The following is a 17099-nucleotide window of genomic DNA, read 5'->3' on the forward strand; positions in this document are numbered from 1 at the left end:
AAGACAAGAGCAGCAATAAAAATGTATCTGCAGATGGACTGTTGTATGCCCCAAACCATGCTACAAGGTGTTGAAGGTTTGGCTGACATATGTTGTAGCGATCTTTCATTTATTTTCTGATATGGTGTTAAGCACGAGTCTGCTATCAGATCAATTCCCCAGACAACAGATATGGACTGGAAATTCAATTTCTCCTCTAACACGATATTGAAACAGGCCTAGGTGTCACACACTCACAATTTATTGTGAGCACAACTGCACGGGAAGGCACTGCCTGATCACCTCTGAACATACGCAGCTACACAGTAGTCATCTCTAGCATGAAAATGGCTTAAAGATGAAATGCAAGAGCAGGCTGGAAAATCCGTACCAGAGCTGCCTTTTGTCCACGCCTGCGAAAGGAAGCTTTACCAGAACCGTGTAACAATGATTTCTGCTTCCACGCCTTCGCATTGCTGTTGATAATTTTCAAAGCTTTCTAAATAAAACTAACTTCTAGGAAGCACGTCCTCCCCCTGTGATGTGCACTCAGCCACTACAAGGTCTGTTTACTCAGTGACAGGACTTTGCATGGCGGTAAGCGACGCTGGCGTGGCAAGGGGAGCCGCTGCGCGGCCCCGGCTGCTCGCAGGCTGGAAGGATGACGTGGGACTCCCGAAGCAGCACAAGGCAGGGCCAGGGAGGTGCCACCTGGGTAGAGGAGTATTCCTTGGCAGGTACAGAATCTTTCAGATTGAATCCTCTCCAGGTGGGCTGATGTGACATGCTGGGAGGCGATCCCTACGCACTGCCTGGAAGTGGCTTCAATCCACATGGACGTATCCACTTCCCTCCCCGTGGGAAGGGGAAACTGCTCCCTTCAGTCCCGTTTGGGGAAAAGCCCTAGAGTGATGCAACCTACTTACTGAAGGAATACATCGCACAAGAGGCTGAAACAGCAATGTCTTACAGACTTGGTTTTAAAAGAAGCAGCCACAATGATTCAGTGCATCAAACTGTGCCCACAATTAGCTACAGAATGATGCTGCCTTAGTGCCGAGTCCTCCTTCTCCCTTCCACCTGTGTATCTTACCTTTATTTAGTAAAGAGCCTGCTGCTTAAGATCTCACCTTTTTTTGTCTGTGTATTCTGGCCACTTGCAAAATTAACCTGTAAAACTCTCCCATAGCAGTGTGTTGACAGTGAGCCGATGGTGGATGGCAGAGAAGAGGTGAGCGGCACGGGATGCACCAACCTTCGCGTCCCAGCACTGGGCACCGGCTGGGGAAGGGGCTCACAAGGCTGTCGCAGGGCTGCAGAAGGCTCATTCACCACACCGGGTTTGGGTTATTTAACAAAATCATTCCATTTAAATTATTGCAGCTGACCTATTATTTTTGCTTGGGCAGGATTATTATAAGTTCTACTCTTAACATCTCACCTCATTCTTAACAAAGAAACTCCATACCAATTAGAAAAAGAAATTATACTTACTGTCCCTGCTGTATCGAGGATTTCAAGCATACACTGTTGACAGTCTACTTCCACTTGCTGGGGAAAAAAGGGAAGAGACAAATGCAGTTAAAACTAAAAAGTCTGAAACGGGACAGGCAAGAGGAATACCAGCTTAATTTTCACTTCTGCCGCAAAGACCTCTATAAGCAAGCCAGCCACTTGCACTTCCCCAACGGTAAGAGAGGCACCGCTATTAGAGGATTAATTACTCCCCAAGCCAGGCATTTAGGTCAGCTCACTTATGCTCCACGACCGTGTTGATTATAAAGGCCTAAATGAGCAGCTCATTGTAAACATCTCAACTTAAGTGAGATAAAATCCACTCTTACAAATCAAAGGACTTTAGACTTCAATTTTTCTTTGCTGCTGGGAGAGAAAGGAGTAAGGAAGAAAAGAAAAAGCAAAATATTTAGCCATCCTCACATTTAGGCTTAGCAAATCTTCCATTCACTGAGAAACATCTCAGATCCAACAAGGGTAATTCCAAGAAAGTCAAACGAATTTAATAGCAGAACTCGTAGCACAATTTACATTTAATTATCACAAGCACAAATGTTAAAAGTTTTTGTTTTCTGTTTTGGTGCCTTTAATTACAGTAACATTTATGCTAATCTGTAAAACAATGGGTTACTTGACATCAGTCGAGTGAAGAAAGCAGCTCTGTTGACAGAGTTACGCAACACGACAGCGTCAGGGATCCTGACAAGGACTTTTGCTCAGCAATTGCAAGCCTGCATCCAAAACGGCTGTAAAGGATTTTCTATGCCTTCAAACCAAGCAGAACGCATTTGAACTAAATGGCAAAGCAGCCATTCCTAAAAGAAAACAAGGAAATGCAATTGCTATGCTACGGTAATATCACCTACTGTGATGAACGGTGTACACAGCCCCTCTAACAGATAGCATACACATAGCAAATATTGGTATCTTTATGTTTCTAAGTAATAATTATATGTCAAATTACAGCACACGGATCTGAGTAACAGTCTGACCCTAGTTCGGTTGAGCTCTTCCTATCCGCAGACATGAGTCGGAAGCGCTGGCCAGAGGACGGGCAGTGCACTTGTCTGCCAGCCACCGCAGCTCGTACCCCAGCAGAGCCGGCAATCGGTGACGGTTCAGGAAAACACACCAGACTGATCTGGTGTAGTAACCTCTAACGAAGAGACAAGCAAGCAGTGGAGAGCTGCAGCCTCAAACTGCCTTCACTCGAGTCATCGGAGATGTAAAGTGAAAGCTCTTATGGAGTGACAGAGGTTTAATCCTCCTGTTAAATAGAACTAAGTTAGGGAGTGGTCCAGTTAACAGCAAAATTTGTCATTCCCTGATAATTCAGTTTTGTAATAGCTGGTACAATTTGTCTGATTGCATTCGGAGGCCCTAAGCTAGTAAAGTCCTCTGTAAAGCGAAAGGAAACTATCTGCATGAAGCCATTTCCAAGACTGATGCTTTTCTATGCATCGCTCTCCTGCTGCGGTTTATGCAGTCATAACATTTTCTCAGAAAAGACCCCTTCTCATTCTGATAAGCTTTCATTGCATTATTAAAAAGAAGCAAGCTCTATGAGATTCGAAAGAAATAAAAATGATGTTATTTTACCTTTCTGTATGAATCTTCTATTGTTGGGTCATATTTTTCAACAAAAATTCCCTGAACGAACTGTACAGTCTGGGCAGAAAGGAAAGAAGAAAAAAAATTAAGTGACCTGAACACGGTCAGTAACATTTACCAAGCAGCACTGTATGAAAAAGTAACACCACAAGAACTACTCAGCACTGCCGTCTGAATTCAGTAGTGGGGAGCAGAGAAAGAGACATACACATTTTCAATGTTTTAAAATAAAATTTGCATGGTTTCTGTTGTTTTAAGAATCACTTTATTCAAGCATGTTTTCAAAACTTTTTTGAAATGTAAACTGTTTGCTTCCTTGCTTTTTCAGAAAAAGATGATATCCTCAAAAATGCCTTTAGTTCAGTGCCTGCAACTTTAGAAGAATAAAAAACACCAAATATGGAAGACTTGAAATTTAATCAGAAGACCTGGCAATCTGTACACTGTGGAAAAGTACATTGTGGAAAATCCACATTTCAATTCAAATCATATTAGAGTTGCAGCGGAGCTACTCTGGATTCCATGCCCAGAGCACAGACATATTTCAGAGCAGCAAGTTAAATCTGGAGCGTCTCCAGATACTCCATTTGTATTAAACCATTAAAGGAGGAGACATCATTCATTTCAAAGAGGAAGTCTTTCTTCCTCTATATAATTATTCAAAGCAAATCTACTCTAAACATTTCCCATCAAGCTGTCACTCGGACGTGGCCCACCCCTGGACATCCAAGCTCTGTTCGTGGCGTGCTTTGGCTCCTGTCAGTCCGCAGCTTTCCTCGTCCTCTGCAAGGCCAAGCTCGCTTTTCCTTTTCGCCCCGCGTCCCCCGGCTCTTACCTAAGCCAATCTGCAATAACGTAGTAACGCAGCAGAGGAGCGTCCCGAGGTTTGGCTGATGTTTAACGGTGGGACTCGATGATCTTAAGGGTCTTTTCCAACCTTAATGATTCTATGTTTGTAAACCAAGGTGGTGTTTGTTTGTAAAACTAAGCCCTGAGAGCCCAGCACTTAATTTTGTCTCTTTAAAATCAACAAACACACCAACTAGCTTTTGCCAACTGAAATTTCCACAAGTTTTTAAATACAAATTCTGTGAAGGCACTACCTGCCTCGAGAAGCCGTATTCTGTTTGGACAGAAGGCTGAGATTTTACTACGGCAAGAGGGTTCCCCTTTGTCACGCAAGTACTCGCAGCCTTTCAGAGCAGCATGTGCCAGAGGCAGGCAGAACACCTCGCTGTGTGCTGGAAACTGAGCGGGTCCTCGTGGCCTGTTTGCTTTTAATACAAGAAGAAAAGATTTCTACTCCTACCTCATTTAAAAATCATCCCATATCACTAAATAAACCTATTTTACACTCTAACGATCAAAGCTTTTGCTTCTCCAATATTTTCTTGTCACACTGAACAGTAGTCCCAGTCTGCCTTTCAGATAACAGATCTCAGTAAAGTCATTATAATACGATACCACTATTAACAGGGATTCCAGCGTTATACCAGCAATGGAAACCAACACTAAGAACGGTAGATTACCGATTATAGTTTAGGATTCTTAGCACAGCTACTAACCAAAGCGAGTCTGAAGGAGGTTGCTATCTGCTGGGAGGCTAACATTTGAGCACTGAAGTCGGTCACATCTGGACCGCTCTGTTCTGGGAACTGTGTTTGTGAACCAGCCTCCAACACGAGAATCTGACAAACCACACACGCATCCTTCTACTAGAACACTCAGAGTCTTATTACATATCTGCAAATACAGCACCGCTCTGAAAGAAAATTAAGTGAACCCATGTATTCTCAAATTGTTTTATTTCTAATAAATCACTGTTCTAACTTTTGTTATCTCAACCGGTGTTTGCGTGTTCACATGGACACCAATTACATACAACCATAATTACCACTATATTCCACTTCATTCATAACCTATCTTACTATGTAATATTCTTAAATCTCTGATGTACTTTACTTTTATTGATTACAGGAGGAAAGAGAGGCCAAGGGAGAAGATACAAATCTGGGGCTGTTTTCAGGTTACGCATGGATCCAAGACTTTTATAACTTTCTATTAGTTTGGGGGTTTTGCGTCCCACCCTGGTTTCCAGTTTTATATAGGACTATGCACAATGGGATACTCTCGGTAATACTGCCTACCCACTGACACGCCAGGAGATTTTCACTCTCATTAGAAATGGGGAGAAAACTACTGTAGAGGAAGCGCTTATAAAGAAGTTGCAAAATAACTGTGCCTTAGTAACTATGAAGGGTTTTCTGCTGTCCTGTCATCATTACCAAAAGGCACCATCAGCATCATATTGGCACAGAAGAGTTAAAACAATAAGAAGGATTTGCAGTGAAACAACACCATACTGTAATGGAAACACAGAACTGAAAAGGAACACCAGCCTCTTTGTTAGACATTTTAGTTTATACAGTTCGAAGAAAGAGATTTTAAAGTGACCTCCGTATTATTTTAAATCCCACCTTGTAACCTCTCCTTGCTAATGCTTGTAAATAAATAGACAGTCATCTTGAAAGCTAAATATTATTCACTCTTAGCTGCTAATTGGCACTTATTGTGTCCTGTTATAAACATAACGGATCAATGTTGCATATGAATTACAACGTATGCTTACTTAGCACCTAGACTGTAAAAGAGAATTTAACTTTTGTTTACCAGACTGAGTATTCACATTTCAGCCTTTAAAAAGGCCAGTGATGGATGCTGACTCAGACTTTACATCACAAGTAAGGAAATTCAAGTATGTCAGATGCTGAATGATTTTTATGTACAGCATATTAATAAGTGCCCTATTTTACCTAGCGAGTCTTTCAACATTACATAATAAAAGCAAGATACTCAATCAAGGGCATGCTAGTGGAAAAAGTAATACAGATTGCTTAAGTTGCTGTGGAAGAATAGAGTGTATCAAAAAAATTTTACACCTGAATCTTGTAAGGACTAGGATGGGATCTCTGAAAGAGTACATCAAATTTGATACACAACTGAATAATCTTTCCTCCTAGTCACCTGGATTCTGCAGGTGATTTACCAAGATTCTTAGCAGCCCATTTCAGCAGAATAAACAATGGTGCAAGACGCAGCCTCTACGACATGAACGGCTGGTCAGCTATTATCATCTTCTGTGAAAAGGAACACAGTGCAGCCCCTTGTTTTAGATAACTTCACACTTGACCAGTTCTTTGCCTTTCTTGTTGGAGCGAGCTGCTTGACTGATTTGTGATAAATAGGTGACAGAAATCTCTCTTATAATGCTTTACTATCAACTCTGCTATGTAAACCTCTTCTTAGAAACAACGCAAGTACTTAAGGAGCGCAAAGTGTCATCAGTCTGCTTATCCCTCTGCACCGCGCACGCTGGAGGCAACTTCTCATTCTGCCCCGTGTTTCAGTCCCGGCTGCTCACTGGGGTTCTGCCCAGGATGGAGAACGCACAGCCTTCAAGGTGCGCAAGGCTGCAACCATCGCTAACTCCCCGCCACGCACGGCAAGACTTCATTCACTCTTCCAGGGCAGGTTAGGCTTCTAATGCTTAGGTACAGACATTCAGTCATTTACAATATTCCACCCATGCGGGAAGCAGAAATGAAATGCTAACTGTTGTAACAGCGATTAACCACCTGCTGCTTCTCCAAAAACGTGACACACATTCACAGATATTTCAGCAGTGTAACAGTGGCTACATGGAAGTCACTATGCATGTTAAAAGTAACACGGATATCCCAATGCATCTAATGAGCGTTGTCTGCAATAAGATAGGCCCATTTTGAAGTTTGTGTATCGGTTTCAGAACTGCTTCCCAAAACTCACCAAAGCGGATTTCCCCACACCTCCTGAACCAAGGACCACTAGCTTGTACTCACGCATGGTGTGGTCTGTTCAAATAGCGACGATCTGGAAAGCAGGAAAAAAGCCAACAGTTAAAAGTGTACCTGCACAAACAAATTTATGACACTGTCTTCTGAAAGTAGCAACACGCTCCCCTTCTCCAAGTGCTCCTGCGAACAAAAATCTCTTTAGTAACAGCCATGGTTTTTATTTTTCCACCTGGGCACTCAAGTTGAGGTGGCCACTCTGACACTCAGTTTATACAAGATGCCCAAAGCCAGGCCTGCGAGCCAGCCGGTGCTCGGAGAGGAAGAGGATGAATGCACGATGGTATGAACACAGCGCAGCCGCGCGCGCCCGCTCCCCGCTGCGCCGGGTAGCACAAGCTCTCGCTGCCTGTCCTCTGCATTCTCAGCATTTTATAGTATAAAACAACGAATATCAGACAAGAAAATCAGATGCAAGTAGAGAGGTTTCCTTCTCCCACCCACCCCCAGCAGGGAAGGATTTAGGTCAGTATTTTCTCTCTGGAAAAGGTCAGGCCTAACTTATGGCTGCCAAGGCAGAACCTCTCTGCTCGCCCAAGCAAGGACTCTGCCTTTTTATGGAAATCTTGCAACTCCCTCAACTTGCTACGCAGCACCAGAAAACTCATTCTCACCAAGATTCCCTGACAAATAAGGCAAATGACAAAGCTGGTGATAAACATTTTACACTATGTTTACATTAGAAGCCAGGCTGGGCTGTCCCTATCAACGGAGCTCAAGCAAACAATGACCTCAGCAGCTAATTCTCTTCCCCCTCTTCCCCCAGCAAGATAGCGCTTTCTTCCCAAGTAAGGCTTCAGAAACACGAGCGCTAGGAGGCTGGGCAAGCTGCATCTCTCAAAGGCATTTCAAACTAACCTTGCCACAGGATTTATGGGTTCGCTGGCTACGGTTTGAGGCTTGCTTTAAAAATAAAAACGTATTCCAAGAAGTCTGATAGAGAAATGTATTGCCTTGTCGACTACTGTTAACAACAGTCTGCGAAGAACAGGGATCGTATTTTTAGCTTTGCAACTGTGGACAACTCCCTGACAATCTGTGTCTCAAGTTTATATAATCATTAAATCGGGACAGGTTTTTTTTCTATCATTTATATTCCCAAGGGAAAGCTGTAAAACACAGAGTCAAGAGGAAACCCACGTGCTGCCACACAGCCATAGCCAGTCCCTGCCGTTACTGGGGACCTTGCCCAAACATCCTACTTTTAACCCTCACTCCTCAACCACAGTATGTTTTATGATCTAAACATGACACAAGCACAGGTTTAAACAAGAATTTAAAAATCCCACATGCAGCCGGAGAGAGGCATACAAATTCCGCAGCCGGTTTAGTACAACTCTAAACTCATTTTTAAGCGAGAAGAACAGAAATACAGGGCTCGCCTGCCCGCGCTGAGGCTCTCTGCGGCCACATAGCCAAGCTGCCCTTCCCTCTCCCGAGCCTTACAGGGGAAATAAAGCTGAAGCCAGCAGCGGCAGCCTATAGTTTTAAGCACCTTGGGGTGGTTTTTCTTCAGCTCTTGAAACCTACGGGATCTGCAGTTGCTTAACTTCACAGAAATTGTGAAACTAAGTCAAGCTGAAAGGGATTTTCCAGAATGTTAACTTTGAATATCTAAAAGCAGAGCAAGCAAAGCCTATGAACTCTAGTACGTCGACAACATTTTTGGTTAAAATTCTGGCAGCTGCAAGCTCTTCTGCTTGAAAATTTCCCTCAGAACATTCACTTCCTTTATTTCAAAAATCATGATTTTGGATGGGAAGGAGAGGGGAATTCCAAGTAGCAATGATATTCCCCTTGATAATCCTCACAAATTAAAAGGCGATGCATTTTTTATGAAGTTTAAATGCAACTTATTGATCCAGTTTATCTTCATCTTCCTACAGCTCCACAGTCGGACCACAGAAACTTCCTACAGTTCCACAGAAAACCCAGAAAGCAATCAAGCCAAGGGTTAAATTTAGCTGTGAACTCTTTCACTTCTTATTTATAGTAAAAATACTTGTGGGAAAGTTTCAGCTGGGAGCAGTACAAGACTAACTTCTCATTTCTTCTCTACAGTATTTGCTGACTATTTTTCAGGTGCAACAGGAAACCAAGATCCTGAAACGCATGAGCCTTATTACTGTAAGCCCCACACGCCCTAATTATCTTGTAGCTCCTTCACAAGTATGTTAATGTTATCTGTTTATACAACATGAATAGAGTGCTCAAGAAATTACTACACTGCATCCTAGCCAACTTTTCATTTGGCAACTGTTTATGCCCACCTAAAAACAGTTAGAGACAGTAGCATTCATTTCCATCCAGAGCTCTGTGTAGTGGAGTTACATGCTGTGAAGCAACTGCTACGTTTCAAAATGGAATGAAATTATGGGTGTTAAGTGTTTCTTTCAGTTCAAGAAAAGAATACGATCGCTAAGAAGTGTAAAAAAAAAAAAAAACACCTTTTAGTGTTGTCATAAATGTTGTGAAACTGGCCTCATTAGTTCTGAATGCTGTGGTGCAAAAATAAAGCAAAAGCTGAGCACGGCGCCTTGCTCGTGCTCCCTTTTCCCACCCAGCCACCTACCTACGGCCGGGCCTGGGGCACAGGGCACATTTCGTACTAACTCACCCATCACTGCCCTGAGCAGCAGGCTCCCTCCTCCCCGCTGTATCCGACTCTCCAACCTACCTGGCACCTGTACAGCCACTTTAAATACAGAGTAATAAATTAGTAGGGTTCAAATTTCATCTATAATAATGAACTTTGTTTCTACACTGCAAAACACCTGACACCTCAGGATTAATCTCTTCTGTTCTTTATTCTTTAACAGGAGCATCTCTTTTCCGCTGCTACTGTCACCAACACTGCCTGGGAAGTGACAGAAAGGGATCCTCAGCTATTCACAGCATCAGCCTCAAACTGCCCAGCTCCTTCCCTAAGCAAGAGTGAAGGGCCCTACCCTGTGAGCAGATGGAGAGGTGACGAAAAGATGCAGGATATTTGTTTCAATATACAAAAATGAAAAGCAGTGCAGGCAGGATGGCAGAAGGATCTGTGAGAAGGACGAGCAGATGGATGCAACGCAGGTGAAGCTGCAACCCGAAACGTGGCTCCAAGCACCCGCTCACCTGCATCTTTATTCAGCCAAGCACTCACGCACTCTCCTAACTACACAAAGCATCTTTTGCCCTGTTGCAACCAAGCGGCTGAATCAGGGTAGAAAGAAGCAAAACTTTCAGGGTATTTCCCAACCGGCAGAAGAAGCCAGGCAGAGGCTGCAGGGACGGTGGCGGGGGGAGAGCAGACGAGGCCCTTCAGGGGATAAACCGGACACAAAAATTAGCCGCTCCTGTTACAAAGGTTTTACCAGCTCAACAAGAAGTTTATAATTTGGGTGGTGGGGAGAGAGAAGCACAAACAAAGAAGATAAGCGAACACAGCGCTGAAAGAGAGTGGACGCAAGAACTGCAGGCCAACCCAAAATGTGTCGTGCACCCTGTGAAATGCAAATGCCCGAGTACCAATGTATACACCTGAAGGCGGCAGTCTGTACTCCTTAGTTCCCCCTTCCTTCTCCAAACACTGATGGAGCTATGAGTAACAGGAGGTGCCGATATGCTGCTCAGTGCAAGGCAGAGCACGTGGTCTGGTGGTTTTGTATCTGATGGTTTTGCGTAACATGATGAAACGTTGGCCATAACTGATGACACAATCCCCATTAACTAAGATGATAACAAAAGACTAAAAAAAAAAAAAAAAATAAAAGCAGACACATTCTTGACTCAGTCTTAAAAAGAAAAACTGTGGACTGCAATCATAGATTTGTATTTTGTTCAACAGCAGAGGACATCAGGAAAGACAGAACACACAACTTCAGGGTTTCTTTTCCCCACTACAGGAAACAAGGTTCAGGCAACTTTTTACTTTAAACAATGGATTATACACTTATCAATTCTCCAAGTTCCCCAACTGCCAATGTTTTCACAGCTAGCAATTTCATCTGAAATATACTGACAGCATTAAAAAGCCTCTTACCTTGGCATAAAAGATCTCTCATCAGTGTTAGCAGCCCTACTGAAGGTTTTTCCAGGCTCCCTACAAGGGACTGAAAAAGAAAGAAGAATTAATAATTTTTGAAATGACACTGTATGCAAGCATCAAATCTTCTCTTTATGGTGTCAAACCAAAACATGCCTGTTACAAAATTTGCTCTTTGCTTTATCAGTGGAGCTCTATGCAATTTCTGAATACTCGAATCAAATTACCTTAAAATCAAGAACTCCAGCACAATTTAACTTTGCCTCTAGGACAGTGAAAGACTGGGGGGGTCGGGTGGAAGCCAATGGCAAAACACAATTTCTACTTGATTATGTCATTAAAAAAACACTTTAAAAACTGGACTTGCAGTTAAGGGAAACCATAGGAAGATGACATGAAATTGTGCTTTCTTAGGTGAGAAAGTAAAAATCAAGCTCACAACTGTAAAGTTCACATTTCTGTTTAATACAAGACTGCACTGGCTTTTGGAAGCGAGAAGTAAAGCTTGTCCCTGTGCTGTGCAGCGTCAGCTCTGCCATCCAATCTTTCACGTTCAGTGACAAAGCCTCAGCCTGAAAACAGAGTAACCACGGCTGATGAGTTTCGTTTTCCAAGAGCCACAGCACGTCCACCGCCCGCTCGGGGCGGGCTGGGCCAGACGCAGCCGGGCTATGAAGCCGAATCGCTCCCGCGCCTCGGACCCCGGCACGAGCGGCAGAAGGGCTGCAGCAGTGCAGGACCCGCGCTCCGGCTTGGTCCTCCTCACCTCCCGTCAGCTCGGGCAAGGGCTGCTCACCCTGCTGCCTCAGTGGCTTGAGGCTTCATTTAGGAGCACAGGTTACTTGCTGTTTGGGGTTTTTTCTTTAAATGAAAATTTCAAGTTCCTGATTTTTTGTCTACCAGATGTGATAGCAATAAAATACAGTCCGCAGACATGGAAGGAAAAGATTGCCATCACAGGGAGAAGTACTTCTCTCTTCTTATGCACTATTTTAAAATCATTATCTAAATAGCTTGTCTGTTGTTTTCTTTACATCAATTTTTACTGGATTTATGCAAAGCTGCCACTTCTGCCCACAACCCCTCATACCTGTTATCTGACAACTGCATTTGCAAAAAGCTCACACACTTTTCCAAAGTCTCACTTTTTCTCTTTCCTCTGGCAACGCCTTCTACCTCAATACCATGGATTTCATCCCCAAATATATATTAACAGCTATCCTCCCTCAATTTCTGACCATTCATTGTTCAGCTAATCCAGGTGTGGGAATTTTAAAGAAGAGTTCAAGGACCAGCCCCTACTGAAAGGCAACAGGATCCGGGCTCCCACATCCCTTCTTCCAACTGACTTGAAACTCCCTCCCCGCCGCCTCCGCACCTGCAGCATGCCGTGCCTGCGCCGGCGTGGGAAAGCATTACCCCAGAAACCCGAGGAAATGTGCCTCTGAAGAGCAAGCTACAGATAACAGATCAGCAAAGATATTTAAAAACTGAGTCAGTCCTAAACGAGTCAGAAGGCCACGGCTGGACCGAGAGGCGAGGGGGAGGCAGGGCAGAGGGAGGGCATCTGCTCCCCTGCAGCTCCCACTTGCTGCGGCGATGCCGCTCGGGCAGGTGCTGGCGTTTCATGGCGGCTGAAGCGGGGCTGCAAACGCCACGGAGGGCGCTGGCTGGGCTTCGCTGCGCGCTGAGCACACATCCAATACGTAGGTTTAAACAGGCATGGCCACTTTTTAACAGATTAACAGACTCCATCCGTTCTGACAAACTGGATTAATCAAATCCTCACCTGAAAGCCGGCTGCTACGGATCTCCAGGCGCTCAGGAGCTTCCGGCGCTCCCCAGGCTCTTTACTTCTCTCCCCCAGTTTGCTTTTCCCACGACAAAAAGCCAACTTCTCCTGCTGCTTAAGTCAAATCACCATGTTCCCGTTGGACTTTTTCTCCCTAATACAGTCTACACAAAACTTCCCTTAGAAAGGACAAACTGAGGTCAGCCTAACCCTGCTTGAGGTTGCATCAAGTTTGCAATGCATTTTAAGAGATGAAAACATAGTACTTTCTGCTATCAAGAACTTAGAGGAGAAAGCCGGCTACGTTTAAAGCAGCCCAATGACCCTGAGTGATCACAAAGGGGAGAAACCATCACTTAACCGCTCGCAATCGGCATTGCCATGGTAAAATCCAGCCACTGTTGCATCACCTACAAAGTAAAATTATTTTATGGAATCCATTAGGTTTCCTTCTTGTAAGAAACACACAGTGCCTGTGCAACCGTGCCGCAGCTCTGCAGCCGCGCGGCACGATCTCGGCAGCACGCCTCTGTGGGAAAGCTGCACCGCGTGCCAGTGCCAGGCGCGGTATCGCCGCACGCAGGAAACAGAAGCATCAGGCACTGATGCTATCAGGGTCTCTCTGAAACGAATCGGGCATCCTGTCCCGTACCTCCCCAGCCTGTGCAGGAGCCCTGCTGTGCCCCAGGCCTTGCTTCCTCCTCCGGCCGCCCGGGCAGCCCCACGCCGCAGCAGGACGGAGGGGGACAGGCCATCCTCCCAGCCCTGCCCCTGCAGCACAGACGTCACGCGTGTGACACTACTTGACGAGCATCTACAAGCTGTGAAAAAAGAAAAGGGTGGAGGGGAGAGCATGGAGGTGCACTCAGACAGGGGATGCAGCATCTCATCGGTCCTCGAGAGCAGGACAAGTCGCAGTGCCACCGTCCCCCTGCCCCAGTAACCCTGCTGGCTCCTTGTCCACCTTTCTTAAAAGACTGTAATACTTGCAGCATCACAACCCTTTGTTCAGTAAGGCTGAACTTCAGCAGCAGTGACACTTCAAACAGTAATCATACCCATGGCTACACCCTGCTGCTATGACAGGCGAAGGGTCCTCTGCCTTCAGCCTTTTATAGGTTCAACGCCAGCTACACTAAAATCTTTATTCACTACTAAAAGCCTACAGCTCTACGGTTCTCTCTGGTTTTGGAGCTGCAGATCAACATCCATAGGTAAGTCTGCCAAGCAAGTGTTGTATTGCAGGAAGCCTCGTATTTTGCTTTTCCTTGCCAACCCCGGTTCTGGCTCCTCCAGCCCTGCCCGGGGTGGAAACCAGCGCCCGCCGACTCCCGAGCCTGCAGCCTGGGAAGCACAGACTTATCCCAAACATCGATGGGCAGCCACCGTCTTTCACTGAGAGCCCAGGCGGCAGGGTCCCGGCCCGCTCGCAGGCTTTGCCCGCCTAAGCAAAGAGGCAGAAAACGCGGTGGTACTTCCCGATCCGCAGGCAGGGCAGGACGCAGGCTCACCCTGCGCCGCCAGCGCTGCGGGGGCACGGCAAGGCAAGCCCTTGGAAAGCATCCCTGGTCCTTCAAGCCCCAGATGAGACAGTCTGGCTTTACGTGGCTACCCGCTCTTCCCAAGAGCATTTCTGAAAGCTTCCAAGGGATAAAAGAAACAATTGTTCCCCTTTTAAGGCTAGAATCATAGGAAGTTTAAATGAAAAACTAGTAATCTGCCTTTTCAAAGTTGGAGGTCTTTTTAGCATCTATGCATCCAACACTCCCGAGCCATGGGCATGTGCCACCATGGAACCACAGAAATCAAAATGGTGCAGAAACAGATAATGAAGTTGTCATAATCCTCGTCAAATATTTTTCCAAATATAATAGGAAGTGAGTCTACAGCAGAGTTCATTCAGGCAGCTCTTGCCGCAAGCATTTGCTTGGATCCGATTTATACATACCTGAAAACAGGGATTTTTAGTGAAAGTGCTGACACAGGCTCAGCTATAGGACTGAAGACAGATGACAACTCAGCAATGCAGACTGCACGTTCACTCAAGAAGCAAACGCACAGCCCTAGTTTAAAAAAGGGTGAGAGAAAAGGAACAGAAAAAAGCGCGGCACCAAACCACAAGCACCGGTTCCTAGAGACAACGTGAAATGGCCTCTTAAGGTGCAGCTTCTACAGCCACGTGCACTGTTACCCTGACACACATTTTGCTCTCTTGCTGTTCCCTGCGAGATGCACCGTGGTGTCCCCAGGACAGAGGAGAGAGGGACAGGGAGCAAGCACCACTGACCCAGCTTTAGGGAAGAAAAAAAAAAAAAAAAAAAAAAAGAGAATAACCTCCTTCTGAGCGCTGGCGTGCTCATCGCCCACACCTCTCTTTTTCTAGCAGTCCGATTTTCACATGCGGAAACCAAAATACTTAACATTTCCAAGGGAAAACGTGCTGTCAGCATTTTACCGATTTGGGAGAGAAACGCGCAGATGTCTGCGTGAACCCCAGCACTCCCGTCCCGGGCCGGCTGCGCTACCCCAGCGGCCATCGCCTTCATTTCCCCGAGAGAGGGGCAGATTCTTGGGACGTTACAGCCACATGTCGTGGTTATTTTTACCCTTGCAGTTAAATATTGAATCATGGCTACTATAAACAAACCTGTTTAATTTTGAACTTGTAAATGTTCTTTGTGCCAGTTTTTTAAGTTACTATAACCCAGGCCATGAAAAGGGGTAGATTTTTTTTTAAAAGCGTCTACTAAACATTGCTCAATTCTCCACTAAAATACCTTCATTACTCACAGCCGTGTTTGCAAAACAAACTCAAATCCAGCACTTCTGCAAAGGAAAGATTTACGATGATCAAAATCACACTAAAACTGACAGATCTCCTCCACAATAAAAAACCCCAAACAAATAGAAAGAATGATACAGCAGTGAAGGCTGGAAACACGAGACCCGGGGCTCTACCCTTGGCTTCACCGAGGGCCAGCACTTGCCAAACCATAGGCTGCGAGCTGCCAGCACCACCGCGCCGGTTCGGCCCGGCCCCGCCGAATGACAGCTCCACTCACCATCTGCTCCCTAATTAGTTATTTGTTATACACCATGTTCTTAGATACTGAATTACTCAATGAAGTCGAAAGCACATTAAATACTTCCCTAATATTAATCAAAGCTGTCAACAATTACGCAATTGTTACATGCGACCTATGGAAACATGTTGGGAAGAGGGGTGGTGGATCACAAATGAAAGGCTGTTTGTCTGCAAATCGCACAATTAATTAACAGACACCTCCCCTAAAAAGCAGCGAGGCAAACACCACCATAGGCTTACCCTGTTAGTTAGCACAGAATTTACTTAAATAATAAAAATCACTGCCATGGACTCACTTGACAAGTCCCTTCCCCAGGGCAGTCAGTCTCCCGGTCTTTAGGGTACACAGAAAACCTCCTCCACCTTTCCTGAGGCCATCACCATCAGAAAAATGAGAGGGAAGGAAAAAAAAAAAAAAAAAAAAAGGGAAATAAAAAGACAAGACTAAGCAGAACGCTTAGTGACTTTCAAGTACCATTTGACAAACTTCCATTCACACCATCTTCAGAGTCTGCCTCTATTTTATTACTCATTATCACTGCGGTATCTGACACCCAAGTAAATGTATTTTATATATTAACATTATATAATAGCGTACATCTTTTATACATTATGGCAGGAATCTCACCCTCAATTTTACAATTTTAACAGTAAAAACATCACCATTTCCATGGCCTGCTTTCAGCATCACACCAAATACAAATCAAGGCAACAAGTGTATAACTAACTGTAGGCATAATCACGTCGTAGGATGAGTCAGTACGCAGCCGCGGAGCGTTACTGATCCTGCAGTATACATCCAGTCCCTCTAGGTTTATAAGCTTTTGTTCTCCTAAATTCAACGCAGGCCAAAACCTGAGTTATTTCTTGTAAAAACAAGGAAAACACTTTGGCTCCAGGCAGGAATTTACATTGCCTAATCAACCTATTTTATACTTTGGTAACTTCAGCATTAGAAAGCAGGTGCTTTGGACATTCAGAAACACACGTCCTCCTCAGGGAAGCCCAAGTACGCCGAAGAACCGCAGCAACTCCTAAGTGAGTTCCAATTCCCTACAAGGAGACTTGGGAATTGAATCTAATCCTGAACCCCTACTGTCCTAAACAGCATTTTAATAAAGTAACCATAAACTGAATTCGCCGTGATCAGTGAAAAGTATGACAATACTTGAATATTGTAACATTCTAATATTTCTAAAA

At 44.8% G+C, this 17099-nt stretch overlaps 1 protein-coding gene across 3 annotated transcripts in view; it reads right to left on the reverse strand.

The window, feature by feature from the left end:
• Nucleotides 1–17099, reverse strand: part of RAP1A (RAP1A, member of RAS oncogene family) — a 43710-nt gene that overhangs the window by 12850 nt on the left and 13761 nt on the right. For 2 of the 3 annotated variants that reach the window (XM_087762371.1, XM_087762373.1), the window contains exons 2-5: nt 11020–11089; nt 6931–7014; nt 3094–3162; nt 1474–1530 (exon numbers count right to left, since the gene is read on the reverse strand). In XM_087762371.1, coding sequence (XP_087618497.1) covers nt 1474–1530; nt 3094–3162; nt 6931–6987 — 183 coding nt within the window. In that variant the 5' untranslated portion in view covers nt 6988–7014; nt 11020–11089. Of the gene's footprint in view, nt 1–1473; nt 1531–3093; nt 3163–6930; nt 7015–11019; nt 11090–12811; nt 13222–17099 lie in introns of those variants that run through there. The other variant, XM_087762372.1, reaches the window with a different exon arrangement.

The sequence above is a fragment of the Nipponia nippon genome, unplaced genomic scaffold (genome assembly GCF_047370975.1).
Source record: "Nipponia nippon isolate SJK-2023a ecotype South Korea unplaced genomic scaffold, ASM4737097v1 scaffold_25, whole genome shotgun sequence".
NCBI classification, from domain to species: Eukaryota; Metazoa; Chordata; class Aves; order Pelecaniformes; family Threskiornithidae; genus Nipponia; species Nipponia nippon.